General features: G+C 37.4%; 1 protein-coding gene across 1 annotated transcript in view; it reads right to left on the reverse strand.

Moving 5' to 3' along the window:
* Positions 1 to 830: 830 nt before the first annotated feature.
* Positions 831 to 23720, reverse strand: part of DNA2 (DNA replication helicase/nuclease 2) — a gene marked incomplete at its 3' end in the record, with an annotated part of 40685 nt that continues 17795 nt past the window's right edge. The window contains exons 9-21 of the mRNA XM_081268227.1: positions 22697 to 22891; positions 19794 to 20024; positions 17370 to 17486; positions 17182 to 17324; positions 16402 to 16511; positions 15394 to 15618; positions 7951 to 8144; positions 7051 to 7140; positions 6757 to 6961; positions 4495 to 4584; positions 3898 to 4080; positions 1904 to 2050; positions 831 to 899 (exon numbers count right to left, since the gene is read on the reverse strand). Coding sequence (XP_081124353.1) covers positions 831 to 899; positions 1904 to 2050; positions 3898 to 4080; positions 4495 to 4584; positions 6757 to 6961; positions 7051 to 7140; positions 7951 to 8144; positions 15394 to 15618; positions 16402 to 16511; positions 17182 to 17324; positions 17370 to 17486; positions 19794 to 20024; positions 22697 to 22891 — 1999 coding nt within the window. The remainder of the gene's footprint in view (positions 900 to 1903; positions 2051 to 3897; positions 4081 to 4494; positions 4585 to 6756; positions 6962 to 7050; positions 7141 to 7950; positions 8145 to 15393; positions 15619 to 16401; positions 16512 to 17181; positions 17325 to 17369; positions 17487 to 19793; positions 20025 to 22696; positions 22892 to 23720) is intronic.

The following is a 23720-nucleotide window of genomic DNA, read 5'->3' on the forward strand; positions in this document are numbered from 1 at the left end:
TCTTCCAGAAGATGGAAACCCTAAGGCTAAACTCTGTCATCATATATACAATTAATCACTCTGAGGTATCTTTATACAAAAAGGGAAAATTTAATAATGTCCCCAAACAAAGAGGTAAACAAACAGAATAATTGAAAATAGGGACTATACCTTTTTTTTTTTTTGTGAGTGTGATACTGAGGATGGGGAAATTGAACCCCAGGGGACTATACCACTGAGCCACACCCCCAGCCTTTTTTATTTTGAGACAGGGTCTTGATAAGCTGCCCAGGCTGGCCTTGAACTTGGGATTCTCCTGCCTCAGCCTTCCAAGTTGCTGGGGTTATAGGCATGCATCACTGTGCCCAACTTGCAGATACAATTCTTATGACTGAATCTATAAATCAAATTAGTTTTGAAATTTTAGACTTAAAAATGTAAAGCTTAGATCCAAAATTTAATCCATCTTTAAAGTTTGTAAAAAAAATCTTGTCAATTTTTTTTTTGAGGGGTCAGGTACCAGGGATTGAACTCAGGGGCACTTGACCACTGAGCCGCTTCCCAATTTCCCAAGTTGCGCCACCGCGCCCGGCCTCAAACTCTTTATCTAGGTCATACAAAAATGAATTTATCATACTTATAAATTTAGACTTTCCAAAGTTTGGAGCACATCTGTACTGGAAAAAAGGTAGTATTGAATTTTGTATGGCAATAGAATTTTATGTTAATAAGATTAAAAGTCATTTTCACAGTTTAACCAAACACTACCTTTATAGCAAAGCTAAATTATGAATCTTAGACACGAGCCAAGAGACACTGTCCAGATATCAAAAAGCAAGGAAAACAGCATTTTATCTTCTTTGAAAATCATCCAAAATGTTACAGAGACTTTCATGTTCTCTTGACGGGAGATCAATGATGTAGGACAAATTAAGGAAGATACACTAAACACAGTATGAAATTGCACAAAAACATTCATGACATTATTTCACATTTTGTGATTTGGTTTACTACAAAGAAATGTCAAGATCTTATGGTATTCTATGGATACTTATACACTGAGGCAATAAGATTTATATATTTTAATCTAAGACTGTAAAATAAGGCAAGGGATGTAGTCAATGGTAGAGTCATTGCCTAACATGCATGAAGCCCAAGTTCAATCCTCAGGAACAAATAATATCCATAAAGTAAAAAATAATGGAATGTGCTGGGCATAGTGGCACATGCCTGTAATCCCAGTAGTTTGGAGGCTGAGGCAGGAGGGTGGTGGGTTCAAAGCCAGCCTCAGCAACAGCGAGGTACTAAGCAATGCTGAGGATTGAACCCAGGGCCTCACGCTTGCGAGGTAAGTACTCTGAGTGGCAACTGAGCTACAACCCCAGCCCTCTACCTCCCCTCCGCCCTTTTTTTCTTTTTGGTACTAGGGATTAACCACTGAATCACATCCCCAGCCCTTTTTATTTCTTGTTTTAAGACAAGGGCCTTGCTAAGTTGCTGAGTCTGGCCTTAACTTGCAATCCTCCTGTCTTAGCCTCCCTAGTTGCCAGGGTTACAGCTGTGTGCCACCACACCTGGCTCAGTTTTTTAATGTAATATTTTACCTTGGTTTGAAAACAAAGTTATAAATTTGGAGTTGCAGAACCAGAGGGATAACCCATTTTCCTGCAGCTGCGATTTGTAGGACAATGGATCACATTCCTTTTTTCTCTTCCTCAGTTCAGAAACTATCCTTCTCCATCAACTCATTACTTCACTACTGGCTTACATGACTTCCTGAAAATTGTTCTCTTTCCTTTGCTGAATCAGATCTTTGAAATATGCCCATGGAAAACGTAAGACTCTGAATCTTAATTTATATAAGGACATAAAGTACTCACAGTAGCACAATTGAATGTGACCATATACGTAATAAAAAGGATATTAATTTTTCTGCGTTTAGATAACAAAATAACTTCTCCAAAGGAGGATAGTGCTTCAGTGAGGACACGCAGCCCAGGAGAATCAGTTTATGTTTGGCTCTGGTGATAGCAACATTGAGACGTCGCCAATCTTTCAAGAGTTCACCAAGCTGTAAAATAAATAATTTTAGATTCTTTGAGTTTTCTTACACTGTATGTTTGAGTTTGTTTTGACACAGAACTTGGCTTATCGTGAAGTATTTCCCTACTTTTAAAATATGAATTATAAAAAAGATTTATCAACACAATTACAATTCTAGGCAGCTAGAAAAACTTGCCAACCTCAAATATCTTATGTTGTGATATCCTAGGCACATTTTTTAATTATTAATTACAAGTAACAAAAAGGACTAAAGCTATCTCCATTCAGTGTAGCAATGTTTATAATAGTAATTAAAATTGTGAAAATAGAGGAGTAAATACAACATGTCCATACACTGGCAACTACGAAACTGAAAATAAATAAATAAATAAACAAACAAACAAAAAATTAATTAAAGCCCTCCTTTGTGTACTCACATGGAAAGATTTCTAACATATTTTAAGTAAAAAAAGCAAAGTCTGGAATATTATCTAGAAGACTGCAAAAATAACTAAAAAGATGTGAGTATCTCTAATATAAGAACTGAGTAGATGAGCAGTAGAGGAGGAAGGAGATTTTATACATATTTTAAAGACCGTAAGAATGTATCAGGTAGTCAAGAAAAATAAAGGGGTAAAAATGCAAACAAAAACAAAATAAAATAAAATCTGTAATTATCTTTAATGTCAAAGTGTATAAGGAAGGCTCTGTGTTTAAAATGCCTAGCCATGTGTGGTGGCACACACCTGTAATCCCAGAAACTTGGGAGGCTGAGACAAGAGCATTGTAAGTTCTAGGCCAGCCTGAACAACCTAGTGAGATCCTGTCTCAAAATAAAAAACAAAAAGGCGAGGATAGCTTGATGGTCAAGTGCCACTGGTTCAATGCCCAATGCCCAAAACAAACAAACAACCACAACAACAAAAAAAACTCACAAAGCCTCAAACACAATATCCAAGAGGTGAAAGCAACCCAAATGTCCATCCATGGATAAATAAAACATGGTACATATAGACAAGGGAACACTTAAAAAAGAAAAAAAAAAAATACTGACATATGCTACAACATGGATGAACACAAGTGAAATAAGCTAATCACAAAAAGACAAATACTGTTTGATTTCATTTACACCCAGAAAAGTCAAATTCAGAGACAGAGAGCAGAATGATGGTTATAGGACTGAAGTGGGGCATAATGGAGAGTTTTTCATGAGTACAGAATTTTAGATCTGCAAAATGTAAAAGTTCTGGAATCTCTTGAACAACAACATGAATATACTTAAGTCTACTGAATTGTGTACCTAAAAATGGTTAAAATGGAGCCAGAAGAGTGGCATACACCTGTGGTCCCAGATACTCAAGAGACAGAGGCAGGAAGGTCACAACTTTAAGGCCAGCTTGGGCAAAGTAGCAAGATTTTGTTTTAAAATATAAAATGAAAAGGGAACTTGGGCACTGTGGTTGTATACTCCCAGGGGATTACAGTCAGGAGGACTGCAAATTCAAGGGTAGCCTCAGCAATTGAGCAAGACCACAAACTGAGTGAGGCCCTAAGCAACTTATGGAAACCCTGTCTCAAAATTTAAAAAACAAATAGAAAGGGCTGGGGATGCGGCTCACCGGTAAAGCATGCCTGACTTTAATCCCCAGCATTGCTCCTCTCCAAAAAACATTAAAATGGTAAATTTCATTTTTCTTTTTTTATTTTTAACCACAATTTTAAAAAGAGAGTGCTAGGGGTGTAGCTCAGTGGTAGAAGACTTGCCTAGCACACACAAGGCCCTGGACCCCAAATGAAAAAAATTACAGAAAGAGAGAGAAGACAGAGACTATGACTGATTCTCGAACGAGTCAGTGGCAAATACAATCAACTTACGGTTCCATCCTTATTACTTCTAACAAAAGACACTAGGATGATTCTTTTGTCTCTTCCTTGGTATTTATCTACTGTATTAACTTCGACCATCTTAACAGAAGAATGTTCCAACAAATCATTGATGATCTTTAATTGCTGTCTATATGGTGCAATGATACCAATATCAGAGGGATTACATCCAGCCTAAACAGAAAAGGACACAGTTTTAAATGAAGAATCCCGACTTTCATTCCTTCGATTTTGAGAGATTTATGAAGGATAATGGATAATGGCTTATGGGCCACTAAAAAGTGCAAGCACAAAAGAAGAGCACACAGAAAACCCATCCCTGTGTAAAAGTTCCCAATGCCCAATCACATTAACTACAGCAACAGAGTGACCCGATTAGAGTGACAAAACCATCCTAGATGGAAAACCCAAATGTCCTTATTAAAAAACACATCTTGAATTAACTTTCTCCAAATGAAGCAAAAACAATGGGGCTTCAGTCCTTCTGTGTTAACAAGAGTTAAAACCAGATCTTAAATTTCCTACAGCCTAATAGTAGTTCATTACTCTGCTCTTTAATGTTGATTAGCCTTAAAAATTCTAAATTACCTTAATAAACATTGAGGTCAGAAAAACTATGAGTTTGGCTTCTGTTACGTTGCTCACACCACCTTTGTCAACTTGTTCTGGTGCTGGAACCTAAATTAAAAAAAATACGTAGTTCACTTATAATACAGTCTCTAAAGTTCAGAGTACTTAAGTGTGCAGGTAGCTTAGAAACTCCACTGCTATGGTTTGGAGACAGGAGAAATATTGTTGAAGTGAAGGTGAAAAAAAAAATCAATAGAAATGAATATGAGCACTTTTAAAAAGGAACATGAGGGCAACTCAACTTAAACATGCTGTGCAGTTCAGACTAAAATCTCTAGGAAAGCTGACCTTACGCTGGGCTTCACGTAATTCACTCTATTACCTTACCTTTTATAGGAATCAAAGGCAGACTAACAAGTAATTTTCCCAGGGCCTCAAAACAGATCCTGACACAAGACTCAAACTTAAACCTGGTTGTAGTATCAGTTTTTACATTTTCTTGTCTCCTTTTATACAAATAATGGGAAAAATAAGGGTGCTAGGCTCTGCCAAACCTGATATAACTCTCTAAGGAATACTTTACATCATCCACATTATTTACCTACATTATCCCTATGCAACCTTGATTATTTTTTTTTCATCTCTTAAAAAATATTATTTTAGTTGCAGATGGACATAATACCTTTATTCTGTTTATTTATTTATTTTTTTTATTGGTTGTACACAACATTACAAAGCTCTTGACATATCATATTTCATACATTAGAATCAAGTGGGTTATGAACTCCCATTTTTACCCCAAATACAGATTGCAGAATCACATCGGTTACACATCACATTTTTACATACTGCCATATTAGTGACTGTTGTATTCTGCTACCTTTCCTATCCTCTACTATCCCCCCTCCCCTACCCTCCCATCTTCTCTCTCTACCCCATCTACTGTAATTCATTTCCCTCCATGTTTGTTATCCCATTCCCCTCATAACCTCTTATATGTAATTTTGTATAACAATGAGGGTCTCCCTCCATTTCCATGCAATTTCCCTTTTTTCTCCCTTTCCCTCCCACCTCATGCCTCTGTTTTTTTTTTTTTTTTTAAATATTTATTTATTTATTTATTTTAGTTCTCGGAGGACACAACATCTTTGTTGGTATGTGGTGCTGAGGATTGAACCCGGGCCGCACGCATGCCAGGCGAGCGCGCTACCGCTTGAGCCACATCCCCAGCCCGCATGCCTCTGTTTAATGTTAATCTTTTCTTCCTGCTCTTCCTCCCTGTTCTGTTCTTAGTTGCTCTCATTATATCAAATTGTTTATTTATTTTTATGTGGTGCTGAATAAAGAACCCAGTACCTCACACGTGCAAGCCAAGTGCTCTACCACTGAGCCCCAGCCCCAGCCCCCATCTCATTTTTTTATTTTTAAATTTTTGGTACTGGGGATTGAATCAAGAGGTACTTAATCATGGAGGCACATCCCCAGCTCTTTTCATTTTTTTATTTTGAATCAGGGTATCACTAAGTTGCTGAGAACCTCATTAAGTTGCTGAGGCTGGCTAGGAACAATCTGACTTAATAACAAGACAAGTATTATTTTGGGGGTGCTGGGGATTAAATCCAGGACCCCACACATGCTGAAATAGTATTGTATCACTGAGCCACACCCTGGCCCAAAAGACAATTATTTTAGAGGAGTATGCATATACATAACTGGTCACTATACTTTTATTTGAACTTCCAACTCAATGTTGAGAAGCATTATATAAAACAAGGTAGGTAGGCATATAGCTCAGCAGCAGAGCACTTGCCCAGCACCTGGTTTCAATCACCAATATTGCAAAAATAAATAAATAAGTGAATAAATAAAATAAGCCAGGTGTGGCGGCACACACCTGTAATCCTAGCAGCTCAGGAAGCTGATGCAGGAGGATCAAAAGTTCAAAGACAGCCTCAGCAACTTAGTAAGGCCCTAAGCAACTTGGCAAAACCCTATCTCAAACTAAAAAGGGCTAGGGATGTGTTTTATTGGTTAAGTGCCTCTGGGTTCAATCCTCTCCCACAAAATGATTAATTTTGACATCTATCAACCCTCAAAATAAATCTCCTCCCCCAAATATTGGGCTATAGAAAGAAAAGACTCTTGTGTTGAAGTGGGAGAAGTACACATCAGTTTTGCCTTTCTACTGATAAGGTCCAGTGAAACGTATACTAATAGAAACTGAGAAATTTAAATAACAGAACAAAAGCAGTAAAACCTAAAGAAAAAAATATTTTTTACCTTTTCTGTATTAAGAAAACAAACAGGATTGTTTGGCTCAAATACTCCAATCAGCCAAGGATTATCAGAATAATCAGCATAGAATTCCAGTTCCAGCTTTACATCTTTAAAGTGAGGTAGGTTTATCACTGCATTGGCCACTTTTTCTGATCCACACTCCAGCTTTCCATCATAGGTCAGCTTATTACTTAGAGACATAATTTTACTAAGAGAATTGCAAAACACAAACTTAAGTTCTGGTACATGAAAATGTGTACATTAAAAAACATTTATTGCTGACACTGTTATAAATACCTGTTCATTCTGTACTGTACTGTTAACTGTACAACAGCATTTTGATTCTTCTCCAGCCTCTTGAATAAGCTTTCACTCATGCCAAGAGCACTGTCAAAAATAAATAAATAAATAAAATTCAGGCTTATCATTATGGTAATATTGTCCCTTAAAAAGAATCCAGTTTTTGGGCTGGGGATGTGGCTCAAGCAGTGGCGCGCTCGCCTGGCATGCGTGCGGCCCGGGTTCAATCCTCAGCACCACATACAAACAAAGATGTTGTGTCCGCTGAAAACTGAAAAATAAATATTAAAATTTTTTTTAAAATGTTAAAAAAAAAAGAATCCAGTTTTGGGGCTGGGATTGTGGCTCAGTGGTAGAGCGCTCACCTAGCATGTGCAAGGCTCTGGGTTCAATCCTCAGCATCACATAAAAATAAATGAAATAAAGGTAGTGTGTCCAACTACAACCAAAAAAACAAATATTAAAAAAAAAAAAAAGAATCCAGTTTAAAATTAAAATTTAAAGCTGGGCATGATGTTGCACATCTGTAACCCCAGTAGCTCAGGAGGCTGAGGCAGGAGGTCTACAAGTTCAAAGGCTAACCTCAGCAAATCAGTGAGGCCCTCAGCAACTTAGCGAGACCCTGTCGCTAAATAAAAATAAAAAGGGTTGGGGATGTGGCTCAGTGGTTAAATGCCCCTGGGTTCACACCCTGCACCCAGACACCAACAAATAAATAAGTAAATAAATAAATGAATTTAAAGATAGGCATGCTAGTGTGAGTCTATAGTCCCCAGGTACTTGGGAAGCCAAGGCCGGAGAGAGTTGAGCCCAGAAGTTAAGAGGCCAGCCTGGACAACCCAGAGAAAGCCTAACTCTATTACATCAAAATACAACAAAACTTAAATACCTGCCTACCTTGCTTCTGGGTTTAGCACCAGGGGAGGAAGCTGCTGATGATCCCCCACCAACACGAATCTCTGAGCAAAAAAAAGTGGCCCCAGGCAAACTGGTTGGCTAATTTGAGATGCTTCATCCACAATACAAAAATCAAAGGTTCTACGGGAAAATATTGGATGGCTTATTCCCATGCATGTTGTTGCAACTATAAGCTGAAAACAAATGAAGAAAATAGATTAGTCATTTAGTATATGAAAGAAATACAGTTTGGTTTTTCCCATTTTTGAAATTAAAAGATCAAAACCAATTTTTGGCCCCTAGTAGCAAGAATTCTCCAATATTATTTAATTCTGAAGCGTTTATAGTATGTAAAAGTGGTTTTTAATTTTTTTCTACGAATAAAAAAAAATCAAGTAAAAATTTTCAGACATTATGAATAATGCTCAGGCTTAGTGTTTCTAAATGCAAATCTGAAACATTTAAGAGGCAAGAAGTTAGTTAATTTCTTTTAAAATGTCCACTAGGTTTCCTTATTCTTCCCACAAAGTACTTCTAAAAACCTAGACTAGAAATGTAGCTCAGTGAAAGGGCACCTGCCTCACTGGCGCAAGGCCCTATGTTTGATCCTCAGCACTGAAAATAAAAACAAAAGAGACAAACAGAGGGGAAAAAAAACCCACAACCATAGCCCCAGGCCCTCTAGTGCCAAGAAAGGCTGAGTTGGCAGCCTAGATTGCAGCCCTCCATGCTGTAACAAGGCACCCTAGTAACCACTGGGTGGTACTGGAGGCCAAGCAGGGGATCAGGCCATAATTCATCTCCGCAATGTCAACAGAGAGCACATGAGAAGCCAAAATCCCAAGACCACTCACTCCAAAGTGTTCTGGGAAGTTTGGCTTCCCATGGAGGTGGGAGGTGGGAGGTGGGGGTGGGGGGTGAGGGATAGGGACGGGTGGGCAGGGAGACTGCACTTCCACTCCCACTGAAGTAATGAGGTGGCACAACTTCCTCTCCTACCAGAGCAGCACAGAGCAAGCCAACTCATACAGATCTCTTCAGTAACACAATGCCAACATGCTCAAGTTTCAATCAAAATGCACTCTTTATAAACTAGAACGAGGAAAATCTCAAACTAAATGAAAAAAATAGGTAGACTCAGCAAAGAAACAGACGATAAAAAGAACCAAATGGAAATTTTAGAACTGAAAATACAGTAAGTGAAGCCAGGCAGAGTGGTGCTCGCTTGTAATCTCAGCAGCTTAGGAAGCTGAGGCAAGAGGATCTCAAGTTCAAAGACAGACTCAAAAACCTACTAAGACCCTCTCTTAAAATAGCACAGGGGTGAAGTGCCCTTGGGGTAAATCCAAGCAAGGAAGGAATTAATTAATTTACAGAATCACTGACCTGAGAGAATTCTCCACAAAATTTAAAAATATCCACTACAAAACATATTATAATGAAAATTCTGAAAACTGAAGGGGAAATCAAATTTTCCACACTGAAGGAAAATGAAGAGAATTGGTTTCCAGTTTACCTATCATCCTAAAAGAATTGATAAAGTTAGTTCTCTAAACAGAAAGGATATAATAAAAAAGAAAATCAGGAACATCTAGAGGGAGCAAAACACACAGTAAGCAAAACTATCGATAAAAACAACAGGCTTTTCAAATTTATGTTCAATTGTTGAAACAAAACTTATAATTGTCTGATCCAGTTCTCAAATTAAATTAAGATAATTACATTATAAGCAGAAGAGGGAAGTAAAGGGTCTCCAACTTCATCTGAACTGGCAAAATGACACTAGATTATGATGTTATATAATATAATATAATGCCTTGAAAAAAATCACTGAAAGTTATTCAAAGAGATACTCCCCAAAATACTATAGATCAAGACGGGCTTGGTGGTGCACTCCTGTAATCCCAACGGCTTGGGAGGCTGAGGCAGGAGGATCACAAGTGCAAAGCCAGCCTCAGCAAAAGCAAGGCACTAAGCAACTCAGTGAGACCCTGTCTCTAAATAAAATACAAAATAGTGCTGGGGATGTGGCTCAGTGGTCAAATGCCCCGAGTTGTTTAATCCCCAGTACAAAAAAAAAAAAAAAAAAAAAAAAAAACTATAGATCAGGGCTAGGGATGTAGCTTAGTAGTAGAGCACTTGCCTTACATGTGCAAAGCCCTGGGTTCAACGTTAGTACTACAGGAAAAAACCCATAAAACAAAGATTAAAACATAAATAAATAAATAAGTCTGAAAGGTTACTGATTTGTTTTTTTGGTGAGTTTAAAAGTGGCCTAGGGAGGACTGGGCTCAGTGGTAGAGCATTTGCCTAGCATACAAAAAGCCCTAGACTCAATCCCCAGGACTGGGGGGAAAACAAACTACAGCTACATCAAAATGAAAATGGGGCAGGGCACAGTGGTGCAAGCCTGTAATCAAGCCAGCCTCAGCAATTTAGTGAGGCCGAAGCAACTTAGCGAGACCCTGCCTCCAAATAAAAATTTTAAAAAGGTCTAGGGATGGGCTGGGGATGTGGCTCAAGTGGTAGCACGCTCGCCTAGCGTACATAAGGCACTGGGTTCGATTCTCAGCACAACATATAAATAAATAAATAAATAAATAAAGGTCTATCAACAACTAAAAAATATTTTTAAAAAAATGTATCTTAAGGGGCTGGGATTGTGGCTCAACGGTAGAGCGCTCGCCTAGCATGGGCGGGACCCGGGTTCGATCCTCAGCACCACATAAAAAAAAGGCATTGTGCTGTGTCCATCTACACCTAAAAAATAAATATATATTAAAAAAAAAGTATCCTAAAAAAAAAAAAAAAAGAGTGAGAGATAACTGGCAGATGGAGGATTGAGAGTTTAAAGCCAGTCCCAGCAATTTATCAAGTCCCTTAACTTAGCAAGATCCTGTCTCAAAATGAAAAATAAAAAGGCTGGGGGTGTGGCTCAGTGGTTAAGTGCCCCTGGATTTAATTCCTGGTACCAAAAAAAAAAAAAAGAGAGAGAGAAAGCGAGATTGGCAAAACATGACTTACCTATCTAAAAAAGACTCACTTCAAAACAATAATTCAGGCATGTTAAGAGCAAATGGATGTATAACTAATTAGAATAAATTTTAAAATTAAAAAAAAAGAGCCAATGGATGGGAATGGGGTTCAGTAGTAAAATATTTACCTAGCATAAGCAATGCCTTGTATCCAATCTCCATCACCACACACACAAAAAAAGGAATCAAATAAATGGAGTATTAAACTTGATTTTCATATGTAGAACAATCCTTGCATTATGAGAATATATCTTTCTTGGTTATGGTATATTATGCTCTAAGTATGCTGCTGAATTCAGTGTGCTAGTATTTTGTTGGGCATTTTTCATCACATAAATATGCCCACAGGTGCAAAAATAATTCAATGGAGGAATGGTGGTCATTTAGCAAGTGGTACTGGAATAACTGGAAAATCATAGGCCAAAAAAATTAACTTCAACCTAAATCTCACACCGTACAGCACAATTAAACTCAAAATGGCCACAGACTTTGGGCTGGGGTTGTGGCTCAGTGGTAGAGCGCTTGTCTACCATGAGGGAGGCACTGGGTTCCATCCTCAGCACCACATAAAAAATAAAATAAAGATATTTTGTGCACCTATAACTACAAAATAAAATATTTTAAAAAATGGCCACAGACTTAAATGTTAAAGATAAAACTTAGAAAAAAATTAGGAAATTGCCCTCACCTCTAGACTAGACTAAGAGTTCTTAGATTCAGTACCAAAAACACAATCCATTGAAGGAATACATTTATATACTGGGCTTTACAAAAATTATTTAGTTCTGCAAAAGGCCCTGTAAAGAGGAAGAAAAGACAAGCTACCATCATTTGCAAACCACATACCCAATAAAGGACTCGTATCTAGAATATATTTAAAGAACTCTCAAAACTCAACAGTAGAAAACTAAATTATCCAAAATGGATAAAAGATATGAAGAGATATTTCACTTAAGAGGGTAAATATGAATGACAAGCACATGAAAATATCATTAGTGACTGGGGAAATGCTAATTAATAGCCATTTGATCCAGCAATTCCACTACAAGGTAGATATCCAAAGGAAATCAAATCACATATTGAAGAGACCTCTGCTCTCCCGTGTTTACTATAGCACTATTCACAATAGCCAAGAAATATAAACAACCTAAGTACCCACTGACTGATGAATGTATAAAGAAGATGTAGTACATACACACAAAGTAACACAGTATTCAACAACATGCATGGACCTGGAGGTCATTATGTTAAGTACCAGGCACAGAAAGATCTTTAGCATATGACCTTACTCATTATTTGTGATCTAAAATAGCTGATCTCAGAAGTTTTAAGTAGAATGTTGGTTACTAGATGTTGGGGAGAGTAGAGGGGAAGGAGGGATAGGGAGAGGCTGATCCATAGGTATAAGGTAAAGTTAGATGCCAGCAAGAAGTTCTGGCGTGTCAGTGCACAGTAGGGTAACTATGGATAAAATCTCCAAGTGAGGATTTGGAATGTTTTGACCATAAAGATGTGATAAATGAAGAGAAAAATGTTGTCCTTATTTGAACATTAGAGAATGTATACATATATCAAAACATCTTCTATAAATAAGCATGACTTTCTTGTATCAGTTCCCTCTCTCCCTCCATCCCCCCTGCCCCCAGTACCAGGGCATTTAACCACTGAGCCACACCTCAGCCCTTTTTAATTTGAGACAGGGTCTCACTAAGTTACTTAGCGCTGAGTTGCTGAGGTTACATTGAACTTGCAATCCTCCTGCCTCAGCCTCCTGAACCATTGGGATTGCAAAACTGTGCCCAGCCTCATATATCAATTTTAAATAAATAAAATCATAATGAGATATCACTATATACCTATCAGGATGACTAAAACAAAAAACTGTACCACCACCAAAGGCTGACAAGGATCACACATACGTTGCTGGTGGAAATGTAAAATGTTACCGATGCTATAAAAAGTAATTTGGTAGATTTTTCTTTTTAATATAAACATGCAGGGGTGGTGACGTAGCAAAGGGGCCAAGTGCTGGCCTAGCACGCACCAAGCCTTGGATTCAATTCCCAGTTCAACAAGAACTACCCTCCAAAAAGCAGGCAGCTATCAAATGACGCAGAAATTGCACTCCCAGGAATTTATAGCAGAGAAACATTTTGGAACAATACTCAACAATAAAAAGAAACAAACAATCTGCAGAGCAATCTAGGTGGATATCCAGATAATAGGCAGAATAAAAAATGCCAACTCCAAAAAGTATGACTTCCTTATTGTAACATTCCTTTCTTTTTTAAAATTTATTTATTTATTTATTTTACAGTGCAATGCATTTTGACATATTGAACACAAACGGAGCACAACTTCTCATTCCTCTGGCTGTACGTGGTGCAGAGTCACTCTAGTAGTGTAATCATACTTGTACATAGGGTAATGATGTCTGCCTCATTCTACGGTCCTTCCCATCCCCAAAGCCCCACCCCTCCCCTCACTCCCCTCTACACAAACTAAAGTTCTTCATTATTCCCTATTTCCACACCCCACCTTGGATCAGCATCCGCTTATCAGAGAAAACTTATTAGTTGTTGATGAACCTTTATTTTATTTATTTATTTATATGCAGTACTGAAAATTGAAGCCAGTGCTTCACACATGCTAGGCAAGCACTCTACATGGAGCCATGAGCCCAGCCCATAGTATAATATTCTTAAATGACAAAAATATAGAAATAAAGAATACATTAGTGGTTGTTAGGGTTAGGGAGAATTGGGCAGGAGAGAAAAGAACATGAGGAATCCTTATGGTGATAGAGCATAGACTGTATCCATGGCAAGATGGCAAGAATATAATTATAGGGGCTAGGGTTGTAGCTCAATGGAAGAACGCTTACCTACCATGTGTGATGCACTAGGTTCAATTCTCAGCACCACATACAAATAAATAAAATAAAGTTATATCAACAACTAAAAAAAAAAATAAATTAAAAAAAAAAAAAAACACCTAGTTATATACTACAGAACTGCAAGATGTTACCAATGGATAGATGGAACACTGCCGCTGTCCGGCTGGGCAAAATAACCAGGAGGTGACAAGCAACTTGAAGGCTGAAGCGGGAATTGCTTTATTGCGGGGAAACTCAGCGGGAACTGAGCAGGAACTCAAGGTAGCGGGTACTCAAGGTAGTGGGCACCCAAGGTAGCGGGAGCCGCTTTATTGCAAAACAGCAGAGGTATATATACCTAATTGATTACACACAGCTCGACTCAATTAGCATCATCCAGTTACAGCAATCAGCCAATAAGGAATCCCTACCATCTTAATGGCTCGGTGGTGTTGCCTCACAAACCACTCCTCCTGGCAAACTGCCAGGCGCCATCTTTACTTGATTTGCGGTCCGCAACACAACACAGTATCCGTTATTTCTTGCAACTATATGTGAATCAATAATTACCTCAAAATACAAAGTTTGTTTTCTTGTAGTGCTGTGATTAAACCCAGGGCCTCACCAATGCCAATGGTGGCAAGACCTCAACCACCTAGCTACAACCCCAGCTCTCAAAATACAAACTTTAACTTAAAAAGTTAATCAGGAGGTCTGGGGATATAGCTCAGTGGTAGAGCACTTCTCTACCATTAGCAATGGTTGAGGCCTTGGGTTAAATTTCCAGCAAAATACACACACACACACACACACACACACACACACACAAAGTCAATCAGACTTTTTCATCTTAAATCACTTCAAAATTCATCAATAATTTCAATAATTGCTATAGATTTAGGCAAAACTGTATTAATACTGGACAAAGGAGTTGAATGAAGAGCCTATTAAATCCAATCTAAAGACAAAATTAAACTAGGAATTGATTTTTTTCCTTTTCTATTTTTTTTTTTTTTTTGGTACTAGGAAACACTCTACCTCCGAGCCATATTCCTAGCTGTTTTATTTTGAGACGAAGTTTCACTAAGTTGCTAAGGCTGGCCTCCACATCTGGCTAATTTTAGTTGATTTTTAAAGACAAAAATATCAATGAAAACTTCCCACGTAAAATAGAGATTAAATAATAAAATAAAAATTAGGAAAAAAAAAAGAAAGAAAAATAAAAATTAGGTTCTATACCAAAGTCTCTAAATACTTATAAGACTTAGGTATCAAGACTTCTAATTCAAACTCACTAAAACATCCTGATTATTATTCATTTTCTAGAAGGAGGCATTCATGAGGAATAATCAAAAATCTCATTCCAGTTTTGTAGGAAACAATGAGCTACACATTAATATACTCTCCCCGAGATACATATATAAATTAATCACATGTAAATCTGGTCAATGTGACTTAATTTCCCAGAGTATCATTTCTCCTTCATTCTAGCCACAGTAATTACTATCAGCATTATACAGTAATTGTACTTACTTGACAGTTATAAAGTTCTTTTAGAAGAGCTAAGGATTTAATGGACTTAGATCGGCAAATTTCTTCTTCTGTAAATTTCCGGATATCTGGATGAACCTTTTGAGTCTGACCCAAACGCAAAAATCCTATTTGAAACTTGGCTAACTTCAAAAGTATATTGTCAACAGCAGAATGTGTATAGCTGGTTAACAAAACACTAAAACCACAGGCATAGAGGATTCTTACCTAATAAAGGATAAGAAAGAAAATAAGCATTACTTTTACATTTCAGGTAATTTTTAAAAAATATTTATATTTTTAGTTGTAGGTGGACACAATATCTTTATTTTATTTATTTTTATGTGGTGTTGAGGATCGAACCCAAGGCCTCACATGTGCTAGGCAAGTACACTACCTCTGAGCCACAAGCCCGGCCCCCATTTCAAGTAACTTTTAACATGCTTATATTTTTTACATAGAACTACAAAGCTCAATAGGAAGTATATGTAAGAACTAAGCCAAGTAACTTAAAAAAATTATAAGGCCAAAATGTTTTCAAAAATTATATGGCATTATTACTGTATGTTATTAATAGTATAACTGATAATAAAATTGAATACATGTAAACTTTTAATTGTATGTGGCACAAGTGTTTCAACCAACAAATATTTGCTGCCATCATTGATTACTTACTCTACAACTGCTTAGAAAATTAATGATATGAAAAAAATTCAAGAAAATTGATTTCAATCATTTCTGCATGACTTACCATTTGTAAATGAAAAGGAAGACATAGTGACACATCACACACCAACAGAAAAAGAACTTAAAAAATTTGAAATGCAAGAAATCCAAAACAGGATTCTATTTATAATTCAGCTCTATTATTTCTCATGTCATTCTAAAAAGTTAATTTGAAATAAATATTCTGAATTAAAATTCAGCCATTTTAATATCAAATAGAATATCTTCTCAATTGAGAAGCTGATATAAATATTGAAGTTCTAAGAAAAATAATAATAACCTTACGAGAGTACATATTGTAGTTGTTTTTCCTGTCCCAGGCATACCCACAATGAGGGTATAATCTTTTGAAAGAAGAACCTTTTTCATTGCTTGTCTCTGAGGCTTATTCAATCCTACATTTAAAATAAAAAAGTAACAAGAAAAAGAGTATTAAATTTCAGGGAATAAATTCACTAATTTAGAAGAAAAGCAATCTCTTTTTTTTTTTTATTTATTTTTTTAATATTTATTTTTTAGTTCTCGGAGGACACAACATCTTTGTATGTGGTGCTGAGGATCGAACCCGGGCCACACGCATGCCAGGCGAGCGCACTACCACTTGAGCCACATCCCCAGCCCAAAGAAAAGCAATCTCAATCTGAATTTTCTTAAATATGTCTTTTCAAAGTTAAAAAAATATATAAATTATGGTGACTTTTCTTTTTTCTTCCCCGTTTGGTACCAGGGATTGAACCCAGAGAGGCTTAACCACTGAGCCACATATATAGCCCTTTCTGAGACAGGGTCTCATTAAGTTCCTTAGAGCTTTGCAAAATTGCTGAGGTTGACCTTGAACTTGTGGTCCTCCTACCTCAGCCTCCCCAGTCATTAGGATCACAGGTGTGCTCCACTACACCCAGCTTTATTATGGCGTTTTTTAAGGATGTATAAAAACTACTTCCAAAAAGCCCCTATGTAAATATTAGAATTCCTAGTCTAATCAATTAAGAAATGAGACTATTTCTTGGTTCTTGGTGTAAGTAGAATCAAGAAAAATTAACCAAAGTGCTGATTATAGCATACCCTTTAGAATGTTGGCAACTGTATCCTTTGCATCACGTGGAAGAACAGAGCTGAGGTAGGGTATAAACTGAGGTTCATGAAAGTCAATGATTAAATCTCGAAGTTTTTTGCTGAAAAGGAGATACATACTTTTAGTAATATTCCTTAGAAAGGTGGGGAGAAATTCAGATTCATTCATCGTTACAAACCTGGCATTAGTGTTCTCCATCAATTTAGAGAGATTTCCTAAAGGGGTATCTATATCACAATTTTTTTCTTCCTGGTCTATTCTGAACAGAGTTGACTCTGCAAGCACTGACAAGTTCCTAAAACAGCAGAACAAACATACATGAAAGTTCTTCATTTTCCCATGGTCTATATAAGAGATATACTACTATCTGCTAAAAGAGTTGATAAGCTAAGGTCAAAGCAATTAAGAACCAGGAACCTGTAACATTTGTTGAAAATCCATTTGACCCTGCATTGTAACAGGAATTCACCATCCCCAGAAGGTTCTGAGCATCTGGCTCCTCCCTCCTCCAGCCTGAAGAACAGGTCTCCTCCTCCCACTCCTCTATCTGCTCCTTAAACCCTGCTATGGCCTACAGCCCCTTCCTTCCCTAGCCTACTGTGCTGCTCGCTCTTAGGATTTCCTTATGGTCCCAGGTCAACATCTTCTAGCCTATCCAAATTTCAGGTTTGAATATTTGCAGGCACCAAGATCTCTTTACCTGGCTAAAACGCAGGCTACAAAAGTTCAGTATATTTAAAATGGAACTCCTCATTCCTGTTGAACCTGAGCCTCTCCTCTTGGTGGGATCTCAGTTAACAGCACTTGAATCCTTTCCTCTCCCTCACCCTCTTTTCAGCCCCCATACCTAATCAGCACCTGACTCCCTGACAAACTTACTTTCAAGTTCATCAAAGTCGCTATATCTGGTCAATGCTACTTCAATCACAGATAACCTGGGTCATTACAATACCTTCCTGGTTTCTCTTTCATTTAATTAATTCAAATCTCCAACAAGTAAATGCAAGACCAATTACCATGTATTCTTTAAAACCCTTCAGTAGAAGCTGGGCATGGTGGTGCATATCTGTAATCCTAGCAACTCTGGAGGCTGACAGGAAGATCAAGTTAAAAACCAGCTTCAGCAATTTAGTGAGACCCTAAGGACCTTAACAGATCATGTCTCAAAAAAAAAAAAAAAAAAAAATCAAAAAGAAGGATGGGAATATAGCTCAGTTGGTAGAGTGCTTGCCTTGCATGCACAAGGTCCTGGGTTCAATCCCCAGCACCAACTCAATAAGATCCCATCTTTTTTTTTTTTTTTTTCTAAAGAGAGAGTGGGAGAGAGAGAGAGAGAAAGAGAGAGAGAGAGAGAGAGAGAATTTTTAATATTTATTTTTTAGTTCTCGGCGGACACAACATCTTTGTTGGTATGTGGTGCTGAGGATTGAACCCGGGCCCCACGCATGCTAGGCGAGCGCGCTACCGCTTGAGCCACATCCCCAGCCCCAAGATCCCATCTTTAATAAAATACAAAATAAGGCTGGGGATGTGGCTCAGTCATTAAGCACCCAGAGTTCAATCCCTGGTATCCAAAAACAAAACAAAAACAAATGAAATACTGCTACATGCTACAAAATGAAGACGAATCTGAAAATCAATATGCTAACTGACAAAAAAACAGTCACATAAAGACCACATTAGCTGGGCGCAGTGGTGCATACCTGTAATCCAAGTGGCTTAGGAGGCTGAGGCAGGAGGAATGCAAGTTCAAAGCCAGCCTCAGCAATGGTGAGACACTAAGAACTCAGTGAGAGGGCTGGAGATGTGGCTCAAGCCATAGCGCGCTCGCCTGGCATGCGTGCGGCCCAGGTTCGATCCTCAGCACCACATACAAAGATGTTGTGTCCACCGAAAACTAAAAAATAAATATTAAAATTCTCTCTCTCTCTCTTTAAAAAATAAAATGATTAAAATGGTAAACTGTATAAAGTATAAATAAAATACATATATTAAAAAAAAAAAGGACTCAGTGAGACCCTGTCTCTTAATAAAATACAAAAGAGTACTGGGGATATGGCTCAGTGGTTGAGTGCCCCAGAGTTCAAAACCCAGTACCAAAAAAAAATAAAAGACCATATTAACCTTAAATGTTTGTGAGAGGCTAATTTATAGTAAACTAGCATTGCCTGGGCAGAGGGAATTGAAGGGAAGTAAAGGTACGGGTGACTGCTGAGATTTCTTTTGGGGGTTATGAAAATATTCTGAAATTGCTTGTGGTGATGGTTGTACAACTCTTTTTGTTTTTTTTCCTGGCATTACTGAATATTGAACTCAAGGTCCTAAACATGCTAGGCAAGCATTCTACCACAAAGTAACATCCTCAGTCTTTTAAAATTTTGAAATGGAGTCTTGTCAAGTTGCTGAGGCTGACCTAGAACTTAAGACCCTCCTGCCTTATCCTTCCAAGTAGCTAGGATTAGAGGCCTTAACCACTGCACCCAGCTATGACTCTTTGAATATATGAAAAACCATGAAAATTATACACTTTAAATGCATGAATTGTATGATACATGAAATACCTATCAATAACGCTATTATCAAAAATGTACTATTTCATTACCTGTCTAATAAACAAGTTACTGTTGTCATGTTAATCTCCTTCACATATCCCCTAGACAAAGCAAACAGTGTTCTCTCTTCTCCACTTAAAATAATTCTGTCACCTGCCATTAGGTTTGTGACAGGCATAGAACCATTTTTACGCTGGAAATGATGTAAATACTGTCCGTCGCAAACTCTCTTTACATGTTCTGTTCTAATCAGGTTTCCAATGCAGTTGCCACTCTCCTCCCTATGAAAGAAAAAGAAAGAAAAGGCTTCCATTTATATCAGGTAAGTATTATGTTTGTATTTTTCTACAATTTACTTCATTTGGCCTCTGAAAACTAATGCTGAGTCTGTCCTTTTTACTTTTTTCACAATCTACATTAAAGTGATAGAAACGCTAAACAAACATTGCCTCCATTTTTTAAAAACCTTTTTTGTTGTTTATTGTTTATGTGGTGATGGGGATTGAACCCAGGGCCTCATGCATGCCAGGCAAGTGCTTTACCACTGAGCTATCTCCCCAGCCCTTCCATTTTTTTTTTAACATTTTTTAAACTTTATTTTATTGGTTTACTTTTTATATGGTGCTGAGGATCAAACCCAGTGCTGCACACGTGCTAGGCAAGGGCTCTACCACTGAGCCACAACCCCAACCCGCTTCTTTTTGTTTTTTGTTTTGTTTTTGTAGTGCTGGGGATTGAACCCAGGGCCTTGTGCATGCCAGGCAAGCACTCTACCCACTGAGATATACACCCAGCCCCATTTGTTTCTAAGTGATCAATCACCCCTCCTTGTTCCATCCACAGTCTGGGATGTCTGAACAGGGTGTTTATTGGCACATGGATCCTTGATGGATATATCAATACCCCCACATCCTGTGCTGATAAATGTAACATTACAGAAGACAAACCATAATAATCTCCTAAACTAGATGTGAAGAAAAGAATAACTGATTTCTTTAGTGTTTATAAGAGGATTTAAAATACTATTATTAAAATAATGATAAGTACCGGGCATGGTGGCACACACCTGTAATTCCAGTGACTCAGGAAGCTGAGACAGGAGGATCCCAAGTTCAAGACCAGCCTCAACAATTTAGTAAGACCCTGTCTCAAAAATGAAATTTAAAAAAAAGAAGAAAAAAAGAAAGAAAGTGTGGGGGGGGGACTGGGAATGTGGCTCAGTAGTTAAGAACTCCTGGGTTCAATCCCCAGTACCAAAATAAATAAAAATAAAATGACAAGCAAGTTGTCATAATTACACTACTTCTAATAAATAAGTATTTAGCATTTACAACCTCTCAGACATTACTATTAAATACTATACAATCTCAGAAGCAAATTGTTGGCATGTGTGCTTGACATATTTGTTATACTTATATAACCTACAACATGAACTTTCTCCATTGTAATGTTTTCTAAATTAAAGCCTAATATTAGGGACACACAGATCCAATTATTTCTAAAGTCACACTATTATCACCTTATTCTAGTAAAACAAAACTGGAATTAATGCAACTAAATTTTACTTACAGAAAAATACTATGTGAAGATATAAAAATCCTAATAATTTATCTTTTTTTAATATTTATTTTTTAGTTGTAGTTGGACATAATACCTTTATTTTATGTATTCATTTTTTATGTAGTGCTAAGGATCAAACCCAGGGCCTCACACATGCTAGGCAAGTGCTCTGCCACTGAGCTACAGCCCCAGCCTCTAATAATTTATCTTTCATAAGTGGATGCCACAAGGAAAATGAGATAGACCTTCAGAAAATGTGAATCTGTCTCAAAATAGAAAATATACACTTTTAAAACACTACTTTTTGAAAACTTAAGTAAACAGAACATGGTGTCTCAGGCCCATAATCCCAGGTACTCAGAAGGCACGGGCAAGAGGATTGAGAGTTCAAGGCTAGCCGGGGTAATATGGTGAGACCCAGTCTAAAAACAAAAACAAAAAAAGTAAAAAAGCAGTATGCACTCTACCAATATGTAACAATTCACCTTAAGACACACTCAAGTTTGTATGGATATCACTGATGAAAAAGAATTAACAAATGATTTTAAAAATTTCTTTCCAGATATCACAAATATATAATCTCATAACACAGGAGGCTGAAGCAAAAAAGATCTCAAGTTCAAAGCCAGCCTAAGCAATTTAGGACCTAAGCAACTTAGCGAGACCCTATTTCTAAATATAAAATGTCTGGAGATGAGGCATAAATAAATAAATCATAATTTTTAAAAAATTTGTATTTATTTTTTGGTACTGAGGATTGAACCAAGGGGTGCTTTACCACTGAGCTACATCCCCACTCCCTTTTTTAAAAAAATATTTTTTGTAGTTGTAGATGGATACAATATCTTATTTATTTATCTTTATGTGGTGCTGAGAATCCACAACCTCACACGTGCTAAGCAAGAGCTCTACCCCCCGAGTCACAACCCCAGCCCATCCCCACTCCTTTTGATTATTTTATTTTGAGGCAGGGCCTTGCTAAGTTGCTTAGGGCCAGTCTTGAACTTGGTGTCCTGCTTTGGCCAACCAAGTTCCTGGGATTACAGGCGTGTGCTATTGAAAGTATATGACTTTGCTAGAGGTGTATCTCAGTTGTAGAGCACTTGCCACCTAGCATGTGGGAGGTCTTGTGTTTAATCTCAGTATCCCCAACCCAAAAACAAAGTTGATATTAGTATCTATTCATATACACAGAAAACTAACAATGATTACAGCACATAGCAAATGCAGAAATGATGTTCTACTTAGGAACAACTCATTGACATCTGGAGTTTTCATGAACAAATGAAATCACATATCTTTAACATGCCATATAACCCATATGTGTCATGAATTCCACATCCCACACAAGCTAATACAAATTAATGACACTTTACTCAAATAGACCACTTACATTTCTGAAGCAGGCTTTAACCAGATATTTTGGTAATTCTTTCTGTTATCTTTTGATTGTGACTCCAGGGTTAACATTAGATACCAAAGGCTGAAATACTCTAAGTGTGTGAGTTTCAGATGACATGTTTCTTCTTGAATTTTGGACAGCATAACCACTGGGACTGAATTTTCATCCATCTGTTGTTCAACTGCTCTAAATACAAAGTTCCAAGTTAGAGTTGTATATATAACGTTTTACTAGTTGGCTATAAAATGAGGTTTTTCTAAAATAAGTATACAAATGTAATAACCACCATAACTCATAAACACAGCCCCTAATTTTCATTAAAAGTCATTTGAATATTTGATAAAACGTGGCTTTTTTTTTGGGGGGGGGGTACTGGGGGTTGCACCAACAGGTGATTTTCTATGAGCTACATCTCTAGCCCCTTTTAAAGTTGTGAGGTTTGCTAAATTGCCAAGGAAGGTCTTGAACTTGCAATCCTCCTGCCTCAGCCTGCCAAGTTGCTGGGATTATAGGTGAGTCACCACACCCAGCTGACATGCGGTTGTTCACAAAACAACATTTTTTTTTTTTTTTAAAGAGAGAGGGAGAGAGGGAGAGAGAGAGAATTTTAATATTTATTTATTTTCTTATTTTATTGGCGGACACAACATCTTTGTTTGTATGTGGTGCTGAGGATCGAACCCGGGCCGCACGCGAGCGCGCTACCACTTGAGCCATATCCCCAGCCCCAAAACAACATGTTTGAGATATTGATTACTGCATTATTTTTCCTTCAATGATCATCCCCAAACAACAAAGCCAAGTTTGGTATACTCCAGTCTTCATTCTCATACATAAGTTTTGGCTTTTTTTCCAACTGCATTTCTTGAAACCATAAAAATTGTACGCCCAGCTCTGTAACATAAGGAAGTCAATTTAAAACTATGGAAAATCATTTGTAGATTCAATTTTCCTTACTACTGAATTAAAACATTTCCACATAGAAACAAATATATTAAAGGACAGCATCAAAAGA

Source organism: Spermophilus citellus (genome assembly GCF_964194105.1).
Source record: "Spermophilus citellus genome assembly, chromosome: 15".
Lineage (NCBI taxonomy): Eukaryota > Metazoa > Chordata > Mammalia > Rodentia > Sciuridae > Spermophilus > Spermophilus citellus.